The sequence below is a fragment of the Capricornis sumatraensis genome, chromosome 5 (genome assembly GCF_032405125.1).
Source record: "Capricornis sumatraensis isolate serow.1 chromosome 5, serow.2, whole genome shotgun sequence".
Classification (NCBI taxonomy): domain Eukaryota; kingdom Metazoa; phylum Chordata; class Mammalia; order Artiodactyla; family Bovidae; genus Capricornis; species Capricornis sumatraensis.
The window spans coordinates 50,389,032-50,408,239 of NC_091073.1; the positions used below are offsets into that span (position 1 = coordinate 50,389,032).

General features: G+C 40.9%; 1 protein-coding gene across 1 annotated transcript in view; it reads left to right on the forward strand.

The window, feature by feature from the left end:
* The first annotated feature begins 699 nt into the window (after window positions 1-699).
* Window positions 700-19,208, forward strand: part of LHFPL3 (LHFPL tetraspan subfamily member 3) — a 448,368-nt gene continuing 429,859 nt past the window's right edge. Inside the window, exon 1 of the mRNA XM_068973314.1 lies at window positions 700-1,141. Within this exon, the coding sequence (XP_068829415.1) occupies window positions 700-1,141 (442 nt within the window). The remainder of the gene's footprint in view (window positions 1,142-19,208) is intronic.

Consider the following 19,208-nt stretch of genomic DNA (forward strand, 5'->3'; position numbering starts at 1 on the left):
GTTAGCAGTCTTTCTGTGGTTGTCACCGGGGATTCTCTTGGGGCAGCACGTCTCTTTTCCTTCGGCCTCTCTCGCCTTCACCTGCCTCGTTGCCCCTCGTACGCCTGCAAAGATGCAGAGGTCGAAGCACGTTGCTGTGCGGTGCTTGAAAGGCTTCCAGAATCAGTCTTCGGCGCCCGGCCCCTAACCCCACCTGGGATCCTGGGATCGCCTTGGGGATCCCTATGGGTGCTCCCACCCCCTTCCAAGGTTACCCCATCCGCAACTCAAGGCCAGCTTCCCTGGCCCACGCCCGGCACTCGAGGGGCGTCCCAGGGTCGCCTGGGGGCCGAAGGCTGGAGGGGCGCCCGAGCTCGCGCGCCGCGACGCCGCGCGCTGGATTTGCCGCCTTCGGCTGCTGCAGCTGCATCGGCGGCGGCGGGAAGAGGGGCGGAGGGCGGTGAGGAGGGCTGGAGCCCCGGCCAGGAGGGAGGGAGGGAGGGGGGCCGGGAGGCTGTGCCAGGCGAGCCGGAGGGGTGCTCGGCGCTCCCCCGCCCTCCTTCCGGGAGCGAGGATGCAGACTCTGAAACTGGCGCTACTGGGCTGAGGAGGAGGCAGGGGAGTTGCAGCTCGCCCGGCTCGGTGAGTGTGTCTCCTGAGCGCGGAGAGGCGGGGGGGAGGCGGAGGACGAGGAGGAGGAGGAGGAGGAGGAGGGGGAGAATGCCCGGAGCCGCCGCCGCCGCTGCCGCCGCCGCCGCGATGCTCCCGGCTCAGGAGGCTGCCAAGCTGTACCACACCAACTATGTACGGAACTCGCGGGCCATCGGCGTGCTGTGGGCCATCTTCACCATCTGCTTTGCCATCGTCAACGTGGTGTGCTTCATCCAGCCCTACTGGATCGGCGACGGCGTGGACACCCCGCAAGCTGGCTATTTCGGGCTCTTCCACTACTGCATCGGCAACGGCTTCTCCCGGGAGCTGACCTGCAGGGGCAGCTTCACGGACTTCTCCACGCTGCCCTCGGGCGCCTTCAAAGCCGCCTCCTTTTTCATCGGCCTCTCCATGATGCTTATCATTGCCTGCATCGTTTGCTTTACCCTCTTCTTCTTCTGCAACACGGCTACGGTGTACAAGATCTGTGCCTGGATGCAGCTCACCTCCGGTGAGTGCGCGGTCACCTCAGCGGAGGCTGGGGGACCAGGGGAGCCGGAGCCCGGGAGGGGCGGGAGTGGGAGGGACGCGGGCAGTGCGCGCCTCTGGGGGCCCGAGCAACTTAATCCGCTCTGGCGGGAGCCCTGGGAGGCCGGAACCCCCAGGGTTCCTCAGCCTCAGCCTCAGCGCCTAGACTGGGGCTTTCGAGAACCTCCCAAGTACCGGGGACGCCACCCAGAGGGACACGTCAGGGGCAGGGCGATTGCTGGGCCGAGTCCGCTAAGAACTCGAGGTAGGGAGAGAAAGCGGCCGCTTAAGGCGCGAGCAGAGAAACTAAAGGAGGGGCTGACGGCGTGGCGAAAAGCGGATTTGGAGCGACTGTAGTGGAAGGAGGGTCAGCCTGCTCCGTCCCTCTCTGGGACTGTTTCAGTCATTGCTTTCTGAGCGTGGTTGGGGTTGGGGGCTGGAGTGAACTTGTTTCTCTCTGTCCCAGGAAGTTATAAAATTTTTATCATCAGTCTGGAGGTGAATAAACCTGAATTCTGTTTTGGGATTTACCCGTTTAAGAAAACTGTACCGTAGGATGTTCCTTTGTAATTCCCCAGTGTCGGGACTTCTGTTTGCTTCCTTGTCAGAGCAAAGGTCCTTCCAATCCATCTTTAAACAGAAATCTTGAGGGAATCAAGATTTCTCAAGATCTCAGTTTTGGGGAAGTGGCTTTAGGAGGATGGACACAGAGGAAAGCTTGTTTCTTTGGTGTCTCTGATCACTCTTTGCCTATGGATGATAGATTGTTGCTAGCTGGAGAATGTGAAAGTACTTTTTCTGAGCGTCCGAGTTACTTTTAACCCAAAAAGGAGGGTGCATTTACTGGTGGCTCTGGAGAGTCCTGAAACTGACGCCTTTCTCTGCCTCCAGCAGTGCTGATTCCCTTTCTGCTAGCCACCTTCGATGCCCTGCCTTCTAAAGGTAGACTCTATTCTCCAACACTTGACACCTTCTTGTTGCAACATGGTGGGGGTCCTTTTGATGTTATGGATGATCTGGTTGGAAAAGTAGAGGATATCTCAGGTAGCCACATTCTCATTTGTGTTTTAGTTTATTGTTCTCCTTCTTTAAAGTTATTACTTTTAAGCTTTTGTAGTTTTCCCTATGCCTGGGAAGGTTTTCTAGGGAGTAGGGCTTTGAGCCCTGTGTTTACCAGAATGTTACAGGCTGATTAAGTTCTGAAGGGTGCCAGACAAGAGCATTAAGGTTCATGATCTTATGCTGCTAGTGAACTATAGGAGAAGCTTGTGGGAGAATAAACTTGTTTGGCAGTTACTTGCTTTGTGTTAATTGTGCTGCAGCTGATTTCTATTTGCCATATACTGTGAACATATGCATGAGAAAGGGGATCTTGCTAGTAGGGACCCGTCCGCTGCATATACGTGTATACCATTATTCTTCTTAAATACAGTTTTCCGCTTTTCCTTCTGGACTTCCACTCTCAACTTCTTCAAGCATCCCTCCTCATGATTTTTCTATATAATGTTGTTTTTTATGGCCATCTCAAGAGCAGACTTAACTTTGAGATTTGGAATAAATTAATATATTATTGTTGTTCTTGACGCTTAGCTCTGGTTTGACTTTGAAGACAGCAGGACATTGAGGATGCAGATGCTTTAGCTATACAGGGTCAATTCTTTTTCTAATTTTAATTTTTCTGAGTTAAATGACCTATTTAGACTGGTGATTCAAATTAAATTGTTTTTTCAAAGGTCTGAAAGTGATTGTGGGTGATTGCTCAACATATTACAAGGTGTTTTACTTTTATGAGATTTTGTGTCTAAACTGACATTGTTGTTTTAAAAAGGAGAGAAAGTAAACTATCTTTGGGAAAGAATTCCCAGCTTTGAAGTTAATACAAATTGCAACTATTATGATTTTTTTTCTTTTCTCTTCCTGGAAGACAGTACCAAAAAAAATCATTTATTCTTCAGTAGTGAAATATGATGTCATGTTTTCAGAAATTTGACATTAGTATGCTATCCTGTTTCCCATACATCAGTGTAAAATGTGATGATAACTTGTACTGATGAAGCTATAAGGATGTTTACTTCATTTTCATACAAGTTCAGATCCTTAAATTCTTGGCATTTATTTGCCATTTATATGGTATTTTATTTCTAGGTAAACCACCAAAGGACATAATTTTATTTATTAATGAAGTATAATAATTAAAGAATTGATTATGACTCAATTATATTAAGAGTTAAAGTTAGTTGTATTCACAGATTTTTTAAAAGATGGGATAAAGAAGGTATTTCTGAAGAAAGTCACATTTAATGTGCTTTTCAGATTTTTTACAAGTCTCAATACTAACAGTATATTTGACATAACTGTAAATTACTGTCAAAGTTTAGTTTCTAACCTTTAGACTATTTCTTTTTATATTAAGAATAAATTCTTATAATTTACCTAGGTCTCTCAAGTGTAATTTGTTAACTATTAAAGATGAGACTTAATGTGCCATTTGCTTATCAGAGACTGTTTAACCTTCATTGGAAGTCAAATTATTAAGTTGTGTATTTAGTTATCTAAGCATTTTAATATAGTAACCTCATAAATCAGAGCCAGGTAGACTATAAAATCCCATATTAATTAGTATACTAAGATGAAAGCAGAAGACTTTCTTGTGGCAATAGAGCATCAAGAATTATTCTTTTATGATTCTGAACAATGAACTAGGAAACGAACTTAATTTATTGGGCCTGAAAATGATGTTGCTTTCTACCTAGATGTGCGAAATGACCATAATTAACGGTGCTATTATGAACACCTGCCCTCTCCCTCTTCCTCTCCCCTCTGAATCATCATTAACCTCAGTGGAATGAAACTACAGACTTAGGAGCTAATATGTCACACTTCTTCAAGATGTAATCCTATATGTAGGGACTGTGCCTAACATAAAGAGTGAAGACATAAAAATAGTGTGTAAAATAAATAATAACAATTAGAAATGTAAAATTTCCCAAATCCACAAGGAAATAATTTCTTGAGGAGAGAGATGTTTCTTTTTTGTTTGATTTCTCTACTAATAAAAAGAGGTAGATCTGTAATTGGCAAGTAGGGCAATAAAGTCCAGATCTTTTTAAACAAATCTGAATGGAAAGGGGATTTTGTCTTCCTGGGAGCGTGATTCTCTGATTTCATGTTTTTGTTTTCAAGTCAGTATTTCAGTCTCTGTTTCCAAGTCTGTTAATAGCCAAGTCTCGTAAAGGTGGAGTTTTTTTTTGTTTTGTTGACTATAAGCCATTATCTTATTTTCAGAAATGCAAGTTTTACCAATTACAAGCCAATGAGATCTTTCTTTTTCTTTTCCTTTTCAGTTCTTCCTCTGTTTATGGCTCCCAACCCATCTCCCTCCACCCCCTCTCCTGCATGTGTGACCCCATGGACTGCAGCCTGCCCTCAGGCTCTTCTGTCCATGGAATTTTACAGTCAAGGATACTGGAGTGGGTTGCTATTTCCTTTCTTCTCCATCTTTTTTTTTCTTTTTCTTTTTAATAAGCTAAAGCATTGAAGCAGAGTTTGAAATTTTTAGACATCTACCATAAACTTTGGTGGAATATAGCAGATGAGGAGGGTCTTGGTTTCACCTGGGAAGAAGGAGCACCTAATCCTGGTTGGATTTCAGTATTTGGGAGGGGTAAGATGGGAAGGGGGGGTTTGCATTCACTAGATCCCTGTCGCTAGTCATTCTGAGTTGTACCAAAAAGAAGGGCCTCCAATATAGTGAGCCTTGATTGTATGGCAAGTATGGTAAGAATTGAAGACTGAATTGCTTACTTACCTTCCCCAGCTTCCCAGCCTTAGTTTTCCCCAGCTCTTTTTAATCAGCTTGCGTTCTTCAGTTTTATACCTTTGCCATTTTGGTGAGTTGAGAATCACCATAGGTAATTATCATACTTCTTAGGCAGCAGGAAGAGCCTTGGCATTGTTATACCATCCTATCTCAAGGCACTGTGCTCTTTTCTTATATATCTTATCAGCATTTGGGATTACAAATGTGTTCATTTGTTTAATGTCTGCAGTACATTGAAAGTTCTACAAACCCATGTCCTTTTCTCATATATCATAGTGGTCAAGATCATGGACACTGGAGTAAAAAAAGGTGGATGTGAACACTTGCTCTGGTAAAGGTGGAGTTAATTAATCTTTCTGTACTTCAGTTGCTCATCTGCAACGTGAGCATATAATTGTACTTACCTCAGGAGATTGCTGCAAGGATTAAATAAGCCAAGGTGTATAGGAGAACAGTGTTTAGTATATAGTGAAAGTGAAAGTCGCTCAGCTGTGTCCGACTCCTTGCAACCCCATGGACTGTAGTCCATGGAATTCTCTAGGCCAGTATACTGGAGTGGGTAGCCTTTCCCTTCTCCAGGGGATCTTCCCAACCCAGGGATCAAACCCACATCTCCCTCATTGCAGGCGGTTTCTTTACCAGCTGAACCAATGGGTAGGGTTGCTGTTCTTATTATTACTGCTGTATCTTGTCATACAGTAGTATGTATATGTATAGCACATAATAAGTATTCATTTTTGTTGAGTTAATGAATTAAAAAATGAATGATTAATGGCATGAAGAATGGAAAAAAAAGGAAGTTACTTAAAATATCCCACATGCCAAGTTGAGAAGTAAATAATACCATATACTTTGAAAGCCATGATACTCATTTTTCTCATGGATTTGTGACGCCAGCAGTAACTGCACTAAAGGAATTCTTCCAGAACTTTTTGATGGCCTAATTTATGATGAGCTTATTCCTAAATCAAGGGTTTTTCTGATGCATAGGTAATAATCTTTATTACAGTGCTGGGATATAATCAATTATGTATTAGGATCCAGCAAATTTCCCCTTACCTTTTAGTTTCTCATGAGAAAATATCATGTTATGAAAAATAGAGGTTTTATGTAAGAATCAAAAGGTTAGACTTTCTTTTTTAAGACTGAGGACTCTGTTCCACATTGGATTTCCTTACATGCCTGTAGGAGCAGTCGGCACAGAAGAGGGTATGTCTTCCAAACTTTCCTTTCATAATTTTGGGCATCATTGTAGATGTGCTCTTCTTGGATATGCAGGCCTGCTCAGCTGTGTGGCCCAGCATGTGCAGAGCTCTGATGGTGGAACTCTGAAGAGATAAGGTCAGGATTTACTCAAGTTCAGAACAGTCACCAGGTTTCACCATTTGGCTGGTGCTGAGCATATGACAGGAGAAGGCAATGGCAACCCACTCCACTCTTGCCTGGAAAATCCCATGGATGGAGGAGCCTGGTGGGCTACAGTCTACCTCTTAGAGATGCTAATCCATCCTAAGTTCAGAGTTATGGAATGGCCCTGAAGGGGGATTTTCCTCTGCTAGAGCATTTCAAATATTCCCCCAGATGCAGAGAAGAATGTGTACCTTCAGGAAAGGTGGTTTTCATTTTCTAACAACATATTTCACTTACAAGAATTTTCACTCTGCCAAGCCAAACTTACTAGAAAATGATTTTAAATGAGAATTTTGAAACTTTTTTCTTTGCTTTTATGTAGTGTGAGAATTGAAGAAATGTTGGAAAATAAGTAATGTGAATATCAAATGAATTTTTATAACTGTGAGATTTTAAGCAAATATTTGCAAAAAATAATGGGCCCTATATAACCCATATCATATCTTATTACATGTTTTCTTTGGTGCAAGGCTACATGTACATGTAAAAGCTTTTTTCCATCGTCAAATGTTAAAAAGTTTCTTATATATTTTTATAAATAATAAATATGTATACATACATAACTAGAACATTGTATCAGATGCTTAATATGAAAATGAATTTTTAGTGATTGGTGCTTATGTTTGGTATGACTATATCATGCAGTAAAAAGAATTCAGATGTCCAGGCCAGTGTATTACATTTTATATCTTTACTTTAGAAACTTTTCAAAGTGAGCAAAATTTTCAATGAAAACAAAAAGACCCAAACCTAGCAGAGCATATAGCTGTAGTTGTAGCCTGTGGCTCAGTGCCCTTCTGTGTGTGGTATGAGGAGATAAACCATGGGGACAGGAGTAGAGAAAACTTTATCTCACACTGCATGAAGCAAAGAACTCTCCAGGAGAATTCCAATTTGGGGGCTTGAAGAAGGCTGAGTGCCGAAGAATTGATGCTTTTGAACTGTGGTGTTGGAGAAGACTCTTGAGAGTCCCTTGGACTGCAAGGAGATCCAACCAGTCCATTCTGAAGGAGATCAGCCCTGGGATTTCTTTGGGAGGAATGATGCTAAAGCTGAAACTCCAGTACTGACTCAATGGACGTGAGTCTGAGTGAACTCTGGGAGTTGGTGATGGACAGGGAGGCCTGGCGTGCTGCGATTCATGGGGTCACAAAGAGTCGGACATGACTGAGTGACTGAACTGAACTGAATAGGATGATAATTGGGAAAGTTTTAAAGTGTAATTTCCATAATATATATGAAATTTGAGGGTCAACACAAACTTTCATTAATGTGATTTTTTTTTCCTTATAATGAGTCAACTGGAGTTTTTATTTAATATGAGGAAAGGCTAAGAAACTGACCTTTATTCTTAATAGTAACAAGAAGATATTACCGATGACAGAAAGCTAAGAGGCTGGTTCACATGGCAAATAGTAGATAAGTTATTCAGTGATTTAAACATAAACCTGTTATGAAAAATCACCAGGGCATTTCAAGAAAGGAAATAAGCAAAACCATCCTCCCCCAGCATCCTATACATTTATGCAACTATTATCATACAGCTCTCAAATTATGATTACAATTCTATGACACATGTACTGCACAGGATCACAGCACTATCCTTGTTAAACTGTCCTAAGTGTAATCTTGAGCACATTTCTCATTACTTCTACTAAAATAAAACAGAAGAATGAGTAGCTTGCAAGAGGAAGATAAATACTTTTTTGATCAATATAGACATGAACCATATCTAATTACTATTGAGCACAATGAAAGAAGATAGCAAACCTTTTTGAAATAGAGTTGCTGACATAAAGTTACCAGAATGGGTCTCTTGTGCCTGGATTCTGCTATCTTTCCTAATGAAACTAGGTGTGGAGCAGTGTAGGGACTGTCTATGTGTTCTTAATAGGAGAAAAGATCCTAAATGATAGGCTGTGTGAAGTTAGTTTAATTGCATGAAATTTTGAGATTATGACTTATCAATGAAAGGGCTAGTGGAAGAGTAGTGAAAGGTAGTAAAATGAATGATAAATAGTTGTAGATCAGAAAAAAGGCCTTAGCTCAAAGGCAGACATGAAGAACTTAACTAAGAAAGAACTTAACTAAGAAAAATTTCACATTAGAAAATCATGGCAGACAGTAGTCGGAAGGGAACTCAGCTTTGGATTTAGTATAGAATGCATCATAAACCCATTTACTTAAGTGTCTGGGAACCCCTAGGGTGTTCTGCATGGTCTTTTTGGTGTCATACGAGAAGTTGTAAAAATCAGAATGGGAAATATGTATCATCATTGACATAAGGCTCAGTATTTGAAACATAGGGAAATACATCCAGGTGTGCAGAATGACCGGGATGTAGAAGAGTGACAGCAAAAATAAATGAAATATGAACAAAGAAGACATAGAAATTCAAGGCTGAAAAGCCTGTGAAACTTGATAACATCAAAAGCCTGTTGAATTTGATGCTATCAATAGCTTAAAAATATATTGACATGGGACAAACAGAGAGCTGAAATATGCATTACAGTCTAAAACTGTGAGCTAATCCCAATTATCAAGAAAGAAAAATTATGACTACACACCCCTTTTTTCCCATAAGAAGTTGCCATAGATTCTGGGATAAAGGTATACAAAGAAAGATGATAGAACTTCTTGTATGATAGATGCAAACATGGAGGATTAAAATAATTCAACCTAAGAAAGAAACAGTCATTGTAAAATTTGATAAAGAACATTCCTACAGTTTCTCTTTGAAATTCTAGTTACAGATTGTGAAGCTAAATTGATGTCTATAATGCCTTTAGAAGAAGAACTAAAGAGCCTCTTGATGAAAGTGAAAGAGGAGAGCGAAAAAAATTGGCTTAAAGCTCAACATTCAGAAAACTAAGATCATGGCATCCAGTCCCATCACTTCATGGCAAATAAATGGGGAAACAGTGGCTGATTTTATTTGGGGGGGTTCCAAAATCACTGCAGACGGTGACTGCAGCCATGAAATTAAAAGACACTTACTCCTTGGAAGGAAAGTTATGACCAACCTAGACAGCATATTAAAAAGCAGAGACATTACTTTGCCAACAAAGGTCCGTCTCGTCAAGGCTATGGTTTTTCCAGTAGTCATGTATGGATGTGAGGATCGGACTATAAAGCAAGCTGAGTGCCAAAGAATTGATGCTTTTGAACTGTGGTGTTAGAGAAGACTCTTGGGAGTCCCTTGGACTGCAAGGAGATCCAACCAGTCCATCCTAAAGGAGATCAGTCCTGAGTGTTCATTGGAAGGACTGATGTTGGAGCTGAAACTCCAATACTTTGGCCACCTGATGTGAAGAAATGACTCATTTGAAAAACCCTGATACTGGGAAGAATTGAAGGCAGGAGAAGTAGGGGATGACAGAGGATGAGATGGTTGGATGACATCACTGATTCAATGGAGATGAGTTTGAGTAGACTCTGGGAGTTGGTGATGGACAGGGAGGCCTGGCATGCTGCGATTCATGGGGTCGCAAAGAGTCAGACACGACTGAGTGACTGAACTGAACTGAACTGAATGCCTTTAGTGGGAAAAGGGAACTTATAGTGAGCATTTAGGGTAAATATATTTCTAGAGCATTTTAAGAACATAATATAGTTATAAGCTAGATTAATCGAAGTTGTCTAAATTCCAGTTGATTAATGACCAGGCAAATTGTGATCTATGTGCAACATATTATTTAACTGAATGTACATGTTTTTTTTTTTTTTTTCTTTTTGAATGTACATGTTTTAAGCAGCTGACTGGACAAGAAGTAGTACTGACTAGTTGACGTTTTTAAATAATCTTCATAGAGAAAGAATTGCTGTACCGTAGTGTTTTACAGATAGTGGCTGGTGACCCTTCAATGGGTCATGATATCAGTTTAGTAGATAATAATCATCATTAAACCTTAAATTAAAAAAGAACAGAAAATATGAATGCAATGCAGATAGTTTGTGAAACCTGTATTTCTTATTTTTTAAAAATATTTGCGCATGTGTGTGTGGATTAGATTGCAATGGGTTGTAATCAAAATGTATGAAACATACTATTCCAGAGAAAAGATGATATAGTATGAATTTAGAAAAATAATTATTTCTTGTTTGGAAAATTGTGCAAGTTTTACACCAATTCATAGGTGATTTTTCACTAGAGGATAGATTAGGTAAAATATACTTAATCTAAGCAATTTGAGACATTTTTCTTATCTCACTTCCACTGATGACTTAATGCTAATGTACCCCAATTGGATTGTGGGTTGATTGAAAATAAGAATTATTTTCTCTAGATGTGATTTGATTGGCCTTTCATGCTATAAAAATGACATGGTCATTAAGCAACAATCTGTTAAAGCAAACATTTAAACAAGTGTACTTAACCCAGTGCCAAGTAGATATAGACTCATGTGTATGTGCACATTAAATTGCTTCGGTCATGTTTGACTCTTAGTGATCCTATGAAATGTAGCCTGCCTGGCTCCTCTGTCCCTGGGACTCTCCAGGTAAGAATATAGGCTTTTAAAAATTGGAAGGATATGAAAAATTATTTAGTAGTCTCCTCATTTTCTCAATAAAGGATAATAAAGGTAAATACTATTAAGCAACTACTATTTGAAAAGACCTTAGTATATTTCAGTTCAGTTCAGTTTCGTTGCTCAGTTGTGTCCGACTCTTTGTGAGCCCATGAACCGCAGCACACCAGGCCTCCCTGTCCATCATCAACTCCCGGAGTTTACCCAAACTCATCTCCATTGAATCAGTGATGTCATCCAACCATCTCATCCTCTGTCGTCCCCTTCTCCTCCTGCCCTCAATCTTTCCCAGAATCAGGGTTTTTCAAATGAGCCAGTTCTTCACATCAGGTGGCCAAAGTATTGGAGCTTCACCTTCAACATCAGTCCTTCCAATGAACGCTCAGGACTGATCTCCTTTAGGATGGACTGGTTGGATCTCCTTGTAGTCCAAGGGACTCTCAAGAGTCTTCTCCACACCACAGTTCAAAAGCATCAATTCTTTGGTGCTCAGCTTTGTTCATAGTCCAACTCTCATATCCATATATGACTACTGGAAAAACCATAGCCTTGATGAGATGGACCTTTGTTGGCAAAGTAATATCTCTGCTTTTTAATATGCTGTCTAGGTTGGTCATAACTTTGATTCCAAGGAGCAAGTGTCTTTTAATTTAGTTAGTATATTTAACCTTTACAGTAAACCTACAAGGTTAGAATTATTTTATCCATTTTATATTTGAAAAAATTGAAGGTTAAAAATTGTTCAAGGTCACAAAGCCAGTAAATGGCTTGAGCCAAAATCAGATTCTCCCCCTATCCAACAGAATATTTTGCCTCTGAGGCTGAGATAAGTTGTCTTGGCAAAATTATACCTTGATAGAATTGAAACTAACACATCTGATTTCCAGTGCAGTGCCTTTTCTATCACTTTCTTTGCCTCCTAACTTTAAATGTTCATTTGCTTAGCTTAAATCTTCAGTATGTATTTGCAACATTTTGTATCAACATGAAGAAAACGAGCTGGTATTTACAGGGAAATATCTAGTACATGTTTATCAGGCTTCCCTCTTCAAGCATGCTTACGTGAGATGAGGTACTCCTCATCCTATTTATTTTCATAACCTAGAGCCTGGGTGGTTCTTTACCCATTATATCCCCTTGGTTGTACCTCTGATCTCCTCACTATTATTAGAGTGTGAATTCCTGTAGGAATGTTGGCATTGCTGGCTCTGTGACATCCATTTCTGCCCTGCATCAAATGTAGAAATCTTCTTAGTAGATTTGTTTATTGATGGTGATGATAAAGGTGGTGATGGTAGACAGGATTATCAGGGCACAGACATAGTTAAAAAAGGGTAAAAATAGACTTAGGCAGCTTTAGGAGGCATTAGGGAACTGGGTGTAGATTTATAGTTTGACTTGACTGTTTATTGGCTGGATTATTTGGGGCAAGTCATCTAACTATTCTTGATTTTTTCATTTTCTTGATGTTATTTTTCTAAAGTTTACATTAATTGTATTTGGGATACATAGAGATTGCAGGTTTTATGGACATTAAAACATGTCATCTGCTAACCAAGTGTTGCTACCTTTACCAATAAAGTAAATATTAGGAAAACCATCAAAGACAGGGTGAAGTTAGAAGAGAAAGCAAGTAGGAAACAATAATAAATGTCTAGAGTTAGATTTCCTCAATATAATGGGACTTTAAGTAAAATCACATAGCACAGCGCTGTGTTCTTCAGTTCAGTTCAGTTCAGTCGCTCAGTCGTATCCGACTCTTTGCAACCCCATGAATCACAGCACGCCAGGTCTCCCTGTCCATCACCAACTCCTGAGGTTTACTGAAACTCATGTCGATCGAGTTGATGATGCCATCCAGCCATCTCATCTTCCGTCGTCCCCTTCTTCTCCTGTCCCCAATCCTTCCCAGCATCAGGGTCTTTTCCAATGAGTCAACTCTTCGCATGAGATGGCCAAAGTATTGGAATTTCAGCTTCAGCATCAGTCCTTCCAATGAACACCCAGGTCTGATCTCCTTTAGGATGGATAGATTGGACCTCCCTGCAGTCCAAGGAACTCTCAAGAGTCTTCTCCAGCACCACAGTTCAAAAGCATCAATTCTTTGGTGCTCAGCTTTCTTCACAGTCCAACTCTCACATCATATATGACCACTGGAAAAACCAGAGCCTTGATGAGACGGACCTTTGTTGGCAAAGTAATGTCTCTGCTTTTTAAAATGCTATCTAAGTTGGTCATAACTTTCCTTCCAAGGAGTAAGTATCTTTTAATTTCATGGCTGCAGTCACCATCTGCAGTGATTTTGGAGCCCCAAAAATAAAGTCTGACACTGTTTCCACTGTTTCCCCATCTATTTCCCATGAAGTGATGGGACTGGATGCCATGATCTTATTTTTCTGAATGTTGAGCTTTAAGCCAACTTTTTCACTCTCCACTTTCACTTTCATCAAGTGGCTTTTTAGTTTCTCTTCACTTTCTGCCATAAGGGTGGTGTCATCTGCATATCTGAGGTTATTGATATTTCTTCAGGCAATCTTGATTCCAGCTTGTGCTTCTTCCAGCCCAGTGTTTCTCATGAGGTACTCTGCATATAAGTTAAATAAGCAGGGTGACAATATACAGTCTTGCCATACTCCTTTCCCTATTTGGAACCAATCTGTTGTTCCATGTCCAGTTCTAACTGTTGCTTCCTGACCTGCATATAGGTTTCTCAAGAGGTAGGTCAGGTGGTCTGGTATTTCCATCTCTTTTAGAATGTTCCAGAGTTTATTGTGATCCACACAGTCAAAGGCTTTGGCATAGTCAATAAAGCAGAAATAGATGTTTTTCTGGAACTCTTTTGCTTTTTCAACAATCAAGCAGATGTTGGCAATTTGATCTCTGGTTCCTCTGCCTTTTCGAAAACCAGCTTGAGTGTCTGGAATTTCATGGTTCACGTATTGCTGAAGCCTGGCTTGGAGAATTTTGAGCATTACTTCACTAGCATGTGAGATGAGTGCAATTGTGCAGTAGTTTGAGCATTCTTTGGCATTGCCTTTCCTTGGGATTGGAATGAAAACTGACCTTTTCCAGTCCTGTGTACACTGCTGAGTTTTCCAAACTTGCTGGCATATTGAGTGCAGCACTTTCACAGCATCATCTTTCAGGATTTGAAATAGCTCCACTGGAATTCCATCACCTCCACTAGCTTTGTTTGTACTGATGCTTTCTAAGGCCCACTTGACTTCACATTCCAGGATGTCTGGTTCTAGGAGAGTAATCACACCATCATGATTATCTTGGTTGTGAAGCTCTTGTTTGTGCAGTTCTTCTGTGTATTCTTGCCACCTCTTCTTAATATCTTCTGCTTCTGTTAGGTCTATACCATTTCTGTCCTTTATCGCGCCCATCTTTGCATGAAAAGTTCCCTTGGTATCTCTAATTTTCTTAAAGAGATCTCTAGTCTTTCCCATTCTGTTGTTTTCCTCTATTTGTTTGCATTGATCGTTGAGGAAGGCTTTCTTATCTCTTCTTGCTTCTTTGGAACTCTGCATTCAGATGCTATATCTTTCCCTTTCTCCTTTGCTTTTTGATTCTCTTCTGTTCACAGCTATTTGTAAGGCCTCCCCAGAGAGCCCTTTTGCTTTTTTGCACTTCTTTTCCATGGCGATGGTCTTGATCCCTGTCTCCTGTACAATGTCAAGAACCTCATTCCATAGTTCGTCAGGCACTCTTTCTATCAGATCTAGTCCCTTAAATCTATTTCTCACTTCCACTGTATAATCATAAGGGATTTGATTTAGGTCATACCTGAATGGTCTAGTGGTTTTCCCTACTTTCTTCAATTTAAGTCTGAATTTGGCAATGAGTTCATGATCTGAGCCACAGTCAGCTTCCAGTCTTGTTTTTGCTGACTGTCTAGAGCTTCTCCATTTTTTACTGCAAAGAATATAATCAGTCTGATTTCGGTGTTGACCATCTGGTGATGTCCATGTGTAGAGTCTTCTCTTGTGTTGTTGGAAGAGGGTGTTTGCTATGACCAGTGGGTTCTCTTGGCAAAACTCTATTAGTCTTTGCCCTGCTTCATTCCACATTCCAAGGCCAAATTTGCCTGTTACTCCAGGTGTTTCTTGACTTCCTACTTTTGCATTCCAGTCCCCTATAATGAAAAGGACATCTTTTTTGGATATTAGTTCTAAAACGTCTTGTTGGTATTCATAGAACCATTCAACTTCAGCTTCTTCAGTGTTACTGATTGGAACATAGGCTTGGATCACTTTGATATTGAATGGTTTGCCTTGGTAACAAACAAAGATCATTCTGTCGTTTTTGAGATTGCATCCAAGTACTGCATTTCAGACTCTTTTGTTGACCATGATGGCTACTCCATTTCTTCTAAGGGATTCCTGCCCGCAGTAGTAGATATAATGGTCATCTGAGTTAAATTCACCCATTCCAGTCCATTTTAGTTCACTGATTCCTAGAATGTAGACATTCACTCTTGCTATCTCCTCTTTGACCACTTCCAATTTGCCTTGATTCATGGACCTAACATTGCAGGTTCCTATGCAATATTGCTCTTTACAGCATCGGACCTTGCTTCTATCACCAGTCACATCCACAAATGGGTATTGTTTTTGCTTTGGCTCCATCCCTTCATTCTTTCTGGAGTTATTTCTCCACTGATCTCCAGTAGCATATTGGGCACCTAATGACCTGGGGAGTTCCTCTTTTGGTATCCTATCATTTTGCTTTTTCATACTGTTCATGGGGTTCTTAAGGCAAGGATACTGAAGTGGTTTGCCATTCCCTTCTCCAGTAGACCACATTCTGTCAGACCTTTCCACCATGACCCGTCCGTCTTGGGTGGCCCCACATGGCATGGCTTAGTTTCATTGAGTTAGACAGGCTGTGGTCCATGTGATCAGATTGGCTAGTTTTCTGTGATTATGGTTTCAGTGTGTCTGTTGTCTGATGCCTCTTGCAACACGTACCATCTCACTTGTGTTTCTCTTACCTTGGACGTGGGGTATCATCATGGCTGCTGCAGCGAAGTACAGCCACTGCTCCTTACCTTGGACGAGGGCTATGTCCTCATGGCTGCCCCTCCTGACCTTGAATGTGGAGTAGCTCCTCTTGGCCCTCCTGCACCCTGCGCAGCCGCTGCTCCTTGGACGTGGGGTTGCTCCTCTCGGCTGCCGCCCCTGACCTCAGATGTGGGGTAGCTCCTCTCGGCCGCCTCCCTGACCTCGGGAGTGGAGCTGTGTTCTTAGGATTGTTTAATTAATGCATGTAAAACACTTAAAACTGGACCTAGCACACAGTAGTTCAGTTCAGTCACTCAGTCGTGTCTGATTCTTTGCGACTCCATGGACTGCAGCATGCCAGGCTTCCCTGTCCATCACCAACTTGTGGAGCTTGCTCAAACTTATGTCCATCGAGTCTGTGATGCCATCCAACCATCTCAGCACACAGTAAGCACTCAATAAATGTTAGCTATAATTAGTGCACTAAAGAGTGCAGGCCTGGAGGAGTGGTCAGTATTCAGAAAATTTAGTAGACAGAAAAATTGGACTCACAATACACAAATTAAAGAAGGACAGTTTCATTTCACAACTTGTATATTTCAGATCTACTTTGTCCTGAGGATGGAGAAAGAGAATGGCTATGAAAGCCTTTCAGAAACTGCAGTGTTATATAAATGCCATTGTGATTCCTAGAATGAATTTTCTACATTACTAAGAAAATACCATATTCAGTTAAGAGTTTAATTTTGTGTTGACAGGGTCTAGCTCTTCCATTTTATTTATCTACAATAGTGACTCAGAAATAACAAGAAGATGTTGTAGAGATATGTTGAACTGTTTAGTAAGTTCAGCTGAACTAATCTAAAAAACAGAAGCCATGTTTTGAAGGCAATGTGGACCAGACAATCTTTTGATTATGTCAAATACTTAGGCATTCTTGTGAAGTTTCACCAAATGACAGAGAAATATTATTCGTGTTACCCTCTTCACAGTTATCAAAAGAAAAAAATTGATTATCCTTATCTCTAATAACATCATGTTATAGGAACAAATCAGAAGCTGCATTTTATTATCTGATATTTTAACAGTAACTGTAATACACTGAAAATTAGGTTTCTCAATATGATATCTGCGAATCATTATTTTTCTTCCTAGGCAAAAAAAGTAGGATTTATGGTCAAATGAAGATTGTGTTGCTCTTTCATTAACATGTTAATTCTTTGTATTTCTTTAGCTTTTCTAAAGAATATTTTTAAAGCCCAACATTGCTTCTTATTAATATTTTCCTTTCATATTTGAAGTCATTAGTTTATTAAAAAATTAGAGTTTTCATTTGTTATGACTACATCTGTGACTATGACCCAGACTGCTAGATTGAATAATGAACAAATGAACATTCTCCATTCTATATCCACAGTATCAAGATCCCTTTTGTGGTGAGTATCCAGAGTTGAGATTGACAGGAGAACTTGTAAGCATTCTTGCTCAGATCATTTGCTTCTAAAGATGCTGGTGAAGAGATTTTGGTTAATCTCTTCTGGGCAGCCTCCAAATTACATCCTTCAGGGCATGGTGAATAGCTCTGCCCTTGCAGACCTCTTCATTTGCTGGAAAGGGCTCTTCAGCAAGGTGAGCTGGGATGGGGAAATGGGCAAGGATCCGTCCAGCCCTAGGTCACTATACTGAAGACCCCTCCATGCACTGCAGGATGGGCTCTAGAGGGAGCTCCAGCCTTGTCATCTTGTGCCTCTCAGAACTCTCTTTTTTATAGAGTCAGATCCAGTCATTTCCCCACTAACACTATGTGTAAGATAGCATCTTGATGATGGAGGGTGGAGGATAAAATGTGAAGGGTGAAAAAGAATAAGAAAAGGCATTCATCCAGAATCCAGGCAGTAGAAGGAAACACTCAGAAAAGGTAAGCTCCTCCTGGACTTTTTTGCAGTCCTTTGCCTTGATATAAATTCTTTTAAATTACTCTCTATAAGGGGACAACAGAGGATGAGATGGTTGGATGGCATCACCGATGCAATGAACATGAGTTTGAGTAGGCTCTGAGAGTTGGTGATGGACAAGGAAGCCTGGTGTGCTGCAGTCCATGGGTCACAAAGAGTCAGGCACGACTGAGTGAACTGAACTGACAACTTACCTGTCTTGTTAAGAATCTGTTGTGACTTTCCACTGGCCTATGTTTTTCAGAGAACTCACTGAATTGGTCTTTCTCCCATCTGAACTTTTTGGTTATTGTTTCTCAGCTTGGAGATGGACACTTTGGAATAACTTGGACATCCCTGGAGAATTAGCAGCTCACTGGAGACCTAATAATAGTAGGTTATTGTAGAATTCAAAAAAAAGCTGAGAAATTCAGAACTGGAGGATTCTAAATAGCTGTTTGATTTTGGTTGTCACAAACTATGCATTATAATTGTGGGTCTCTGTGTTACTGAACCTAATGAATCCACACAAAGTAAAACCAATCTGCTAACATCAGGTTGTTGTGAAGCAAAGTACAACATTTATTGCAAGGTGCCAAGCAAGGAGTTCAGGATAGCTAGTGCTCAAAACACTTGAACTCACTGATGATTTCAGCAAAGCATTTTTAAAGGCAAGGTGAAGGAGGAAAGTGCATGCTATCAGCTTATGTGCGATTTTCTGAGTGGTTGATGGTAAGATAACAGGGTTGTAGTAGTGTAATGTAAGTCGCTCAGTTGTGTGACTCTTTGTGATCCCACGGACTGTAGCCCACCAGGTTCCTCTGCCCATGGGATTCTCCAGGCAAGAATACCGGGGTGGATTTCCATTTCCTTCTCCAGAGGATCTTCCCGACCCAGGGATTGAACCCAGATATCCTGCATTGCAGGCAGATTCTTTACTGTTTGAGCTACAGGGAAGACTAACCGGGCTACAGGGAAGACTAACAGGGCTGTGTCACAGGTTACCTTTATCAATCCTTAGGTGCTAGTAGGTCTGGGGGCTACATGCTCATGATCATCAAGTAGTTAATTTTTTCCATTTGGTGGTGGTTTTAGTGTCTATAAAATAACTCAGGAAATGTGTATCAGATATTAGGGGCTTCAGAGAGGAACTACAGCAGAGAATATGGGGGAGGGGCCTTTCCCAGGAAGAGACTCCATAAGGTTCTACTCTGTTGCATCTGCAGCAGCCTGATCATATTTTGAAAATTAAAAAAAAAAAAAGTAAAATTGGAAATAGCATTTCTTGGGAAGCTTTAGGGACTTGGCAGACTTTAAAAATAATGTTTACAGTAACTTGGAACGTGGACCC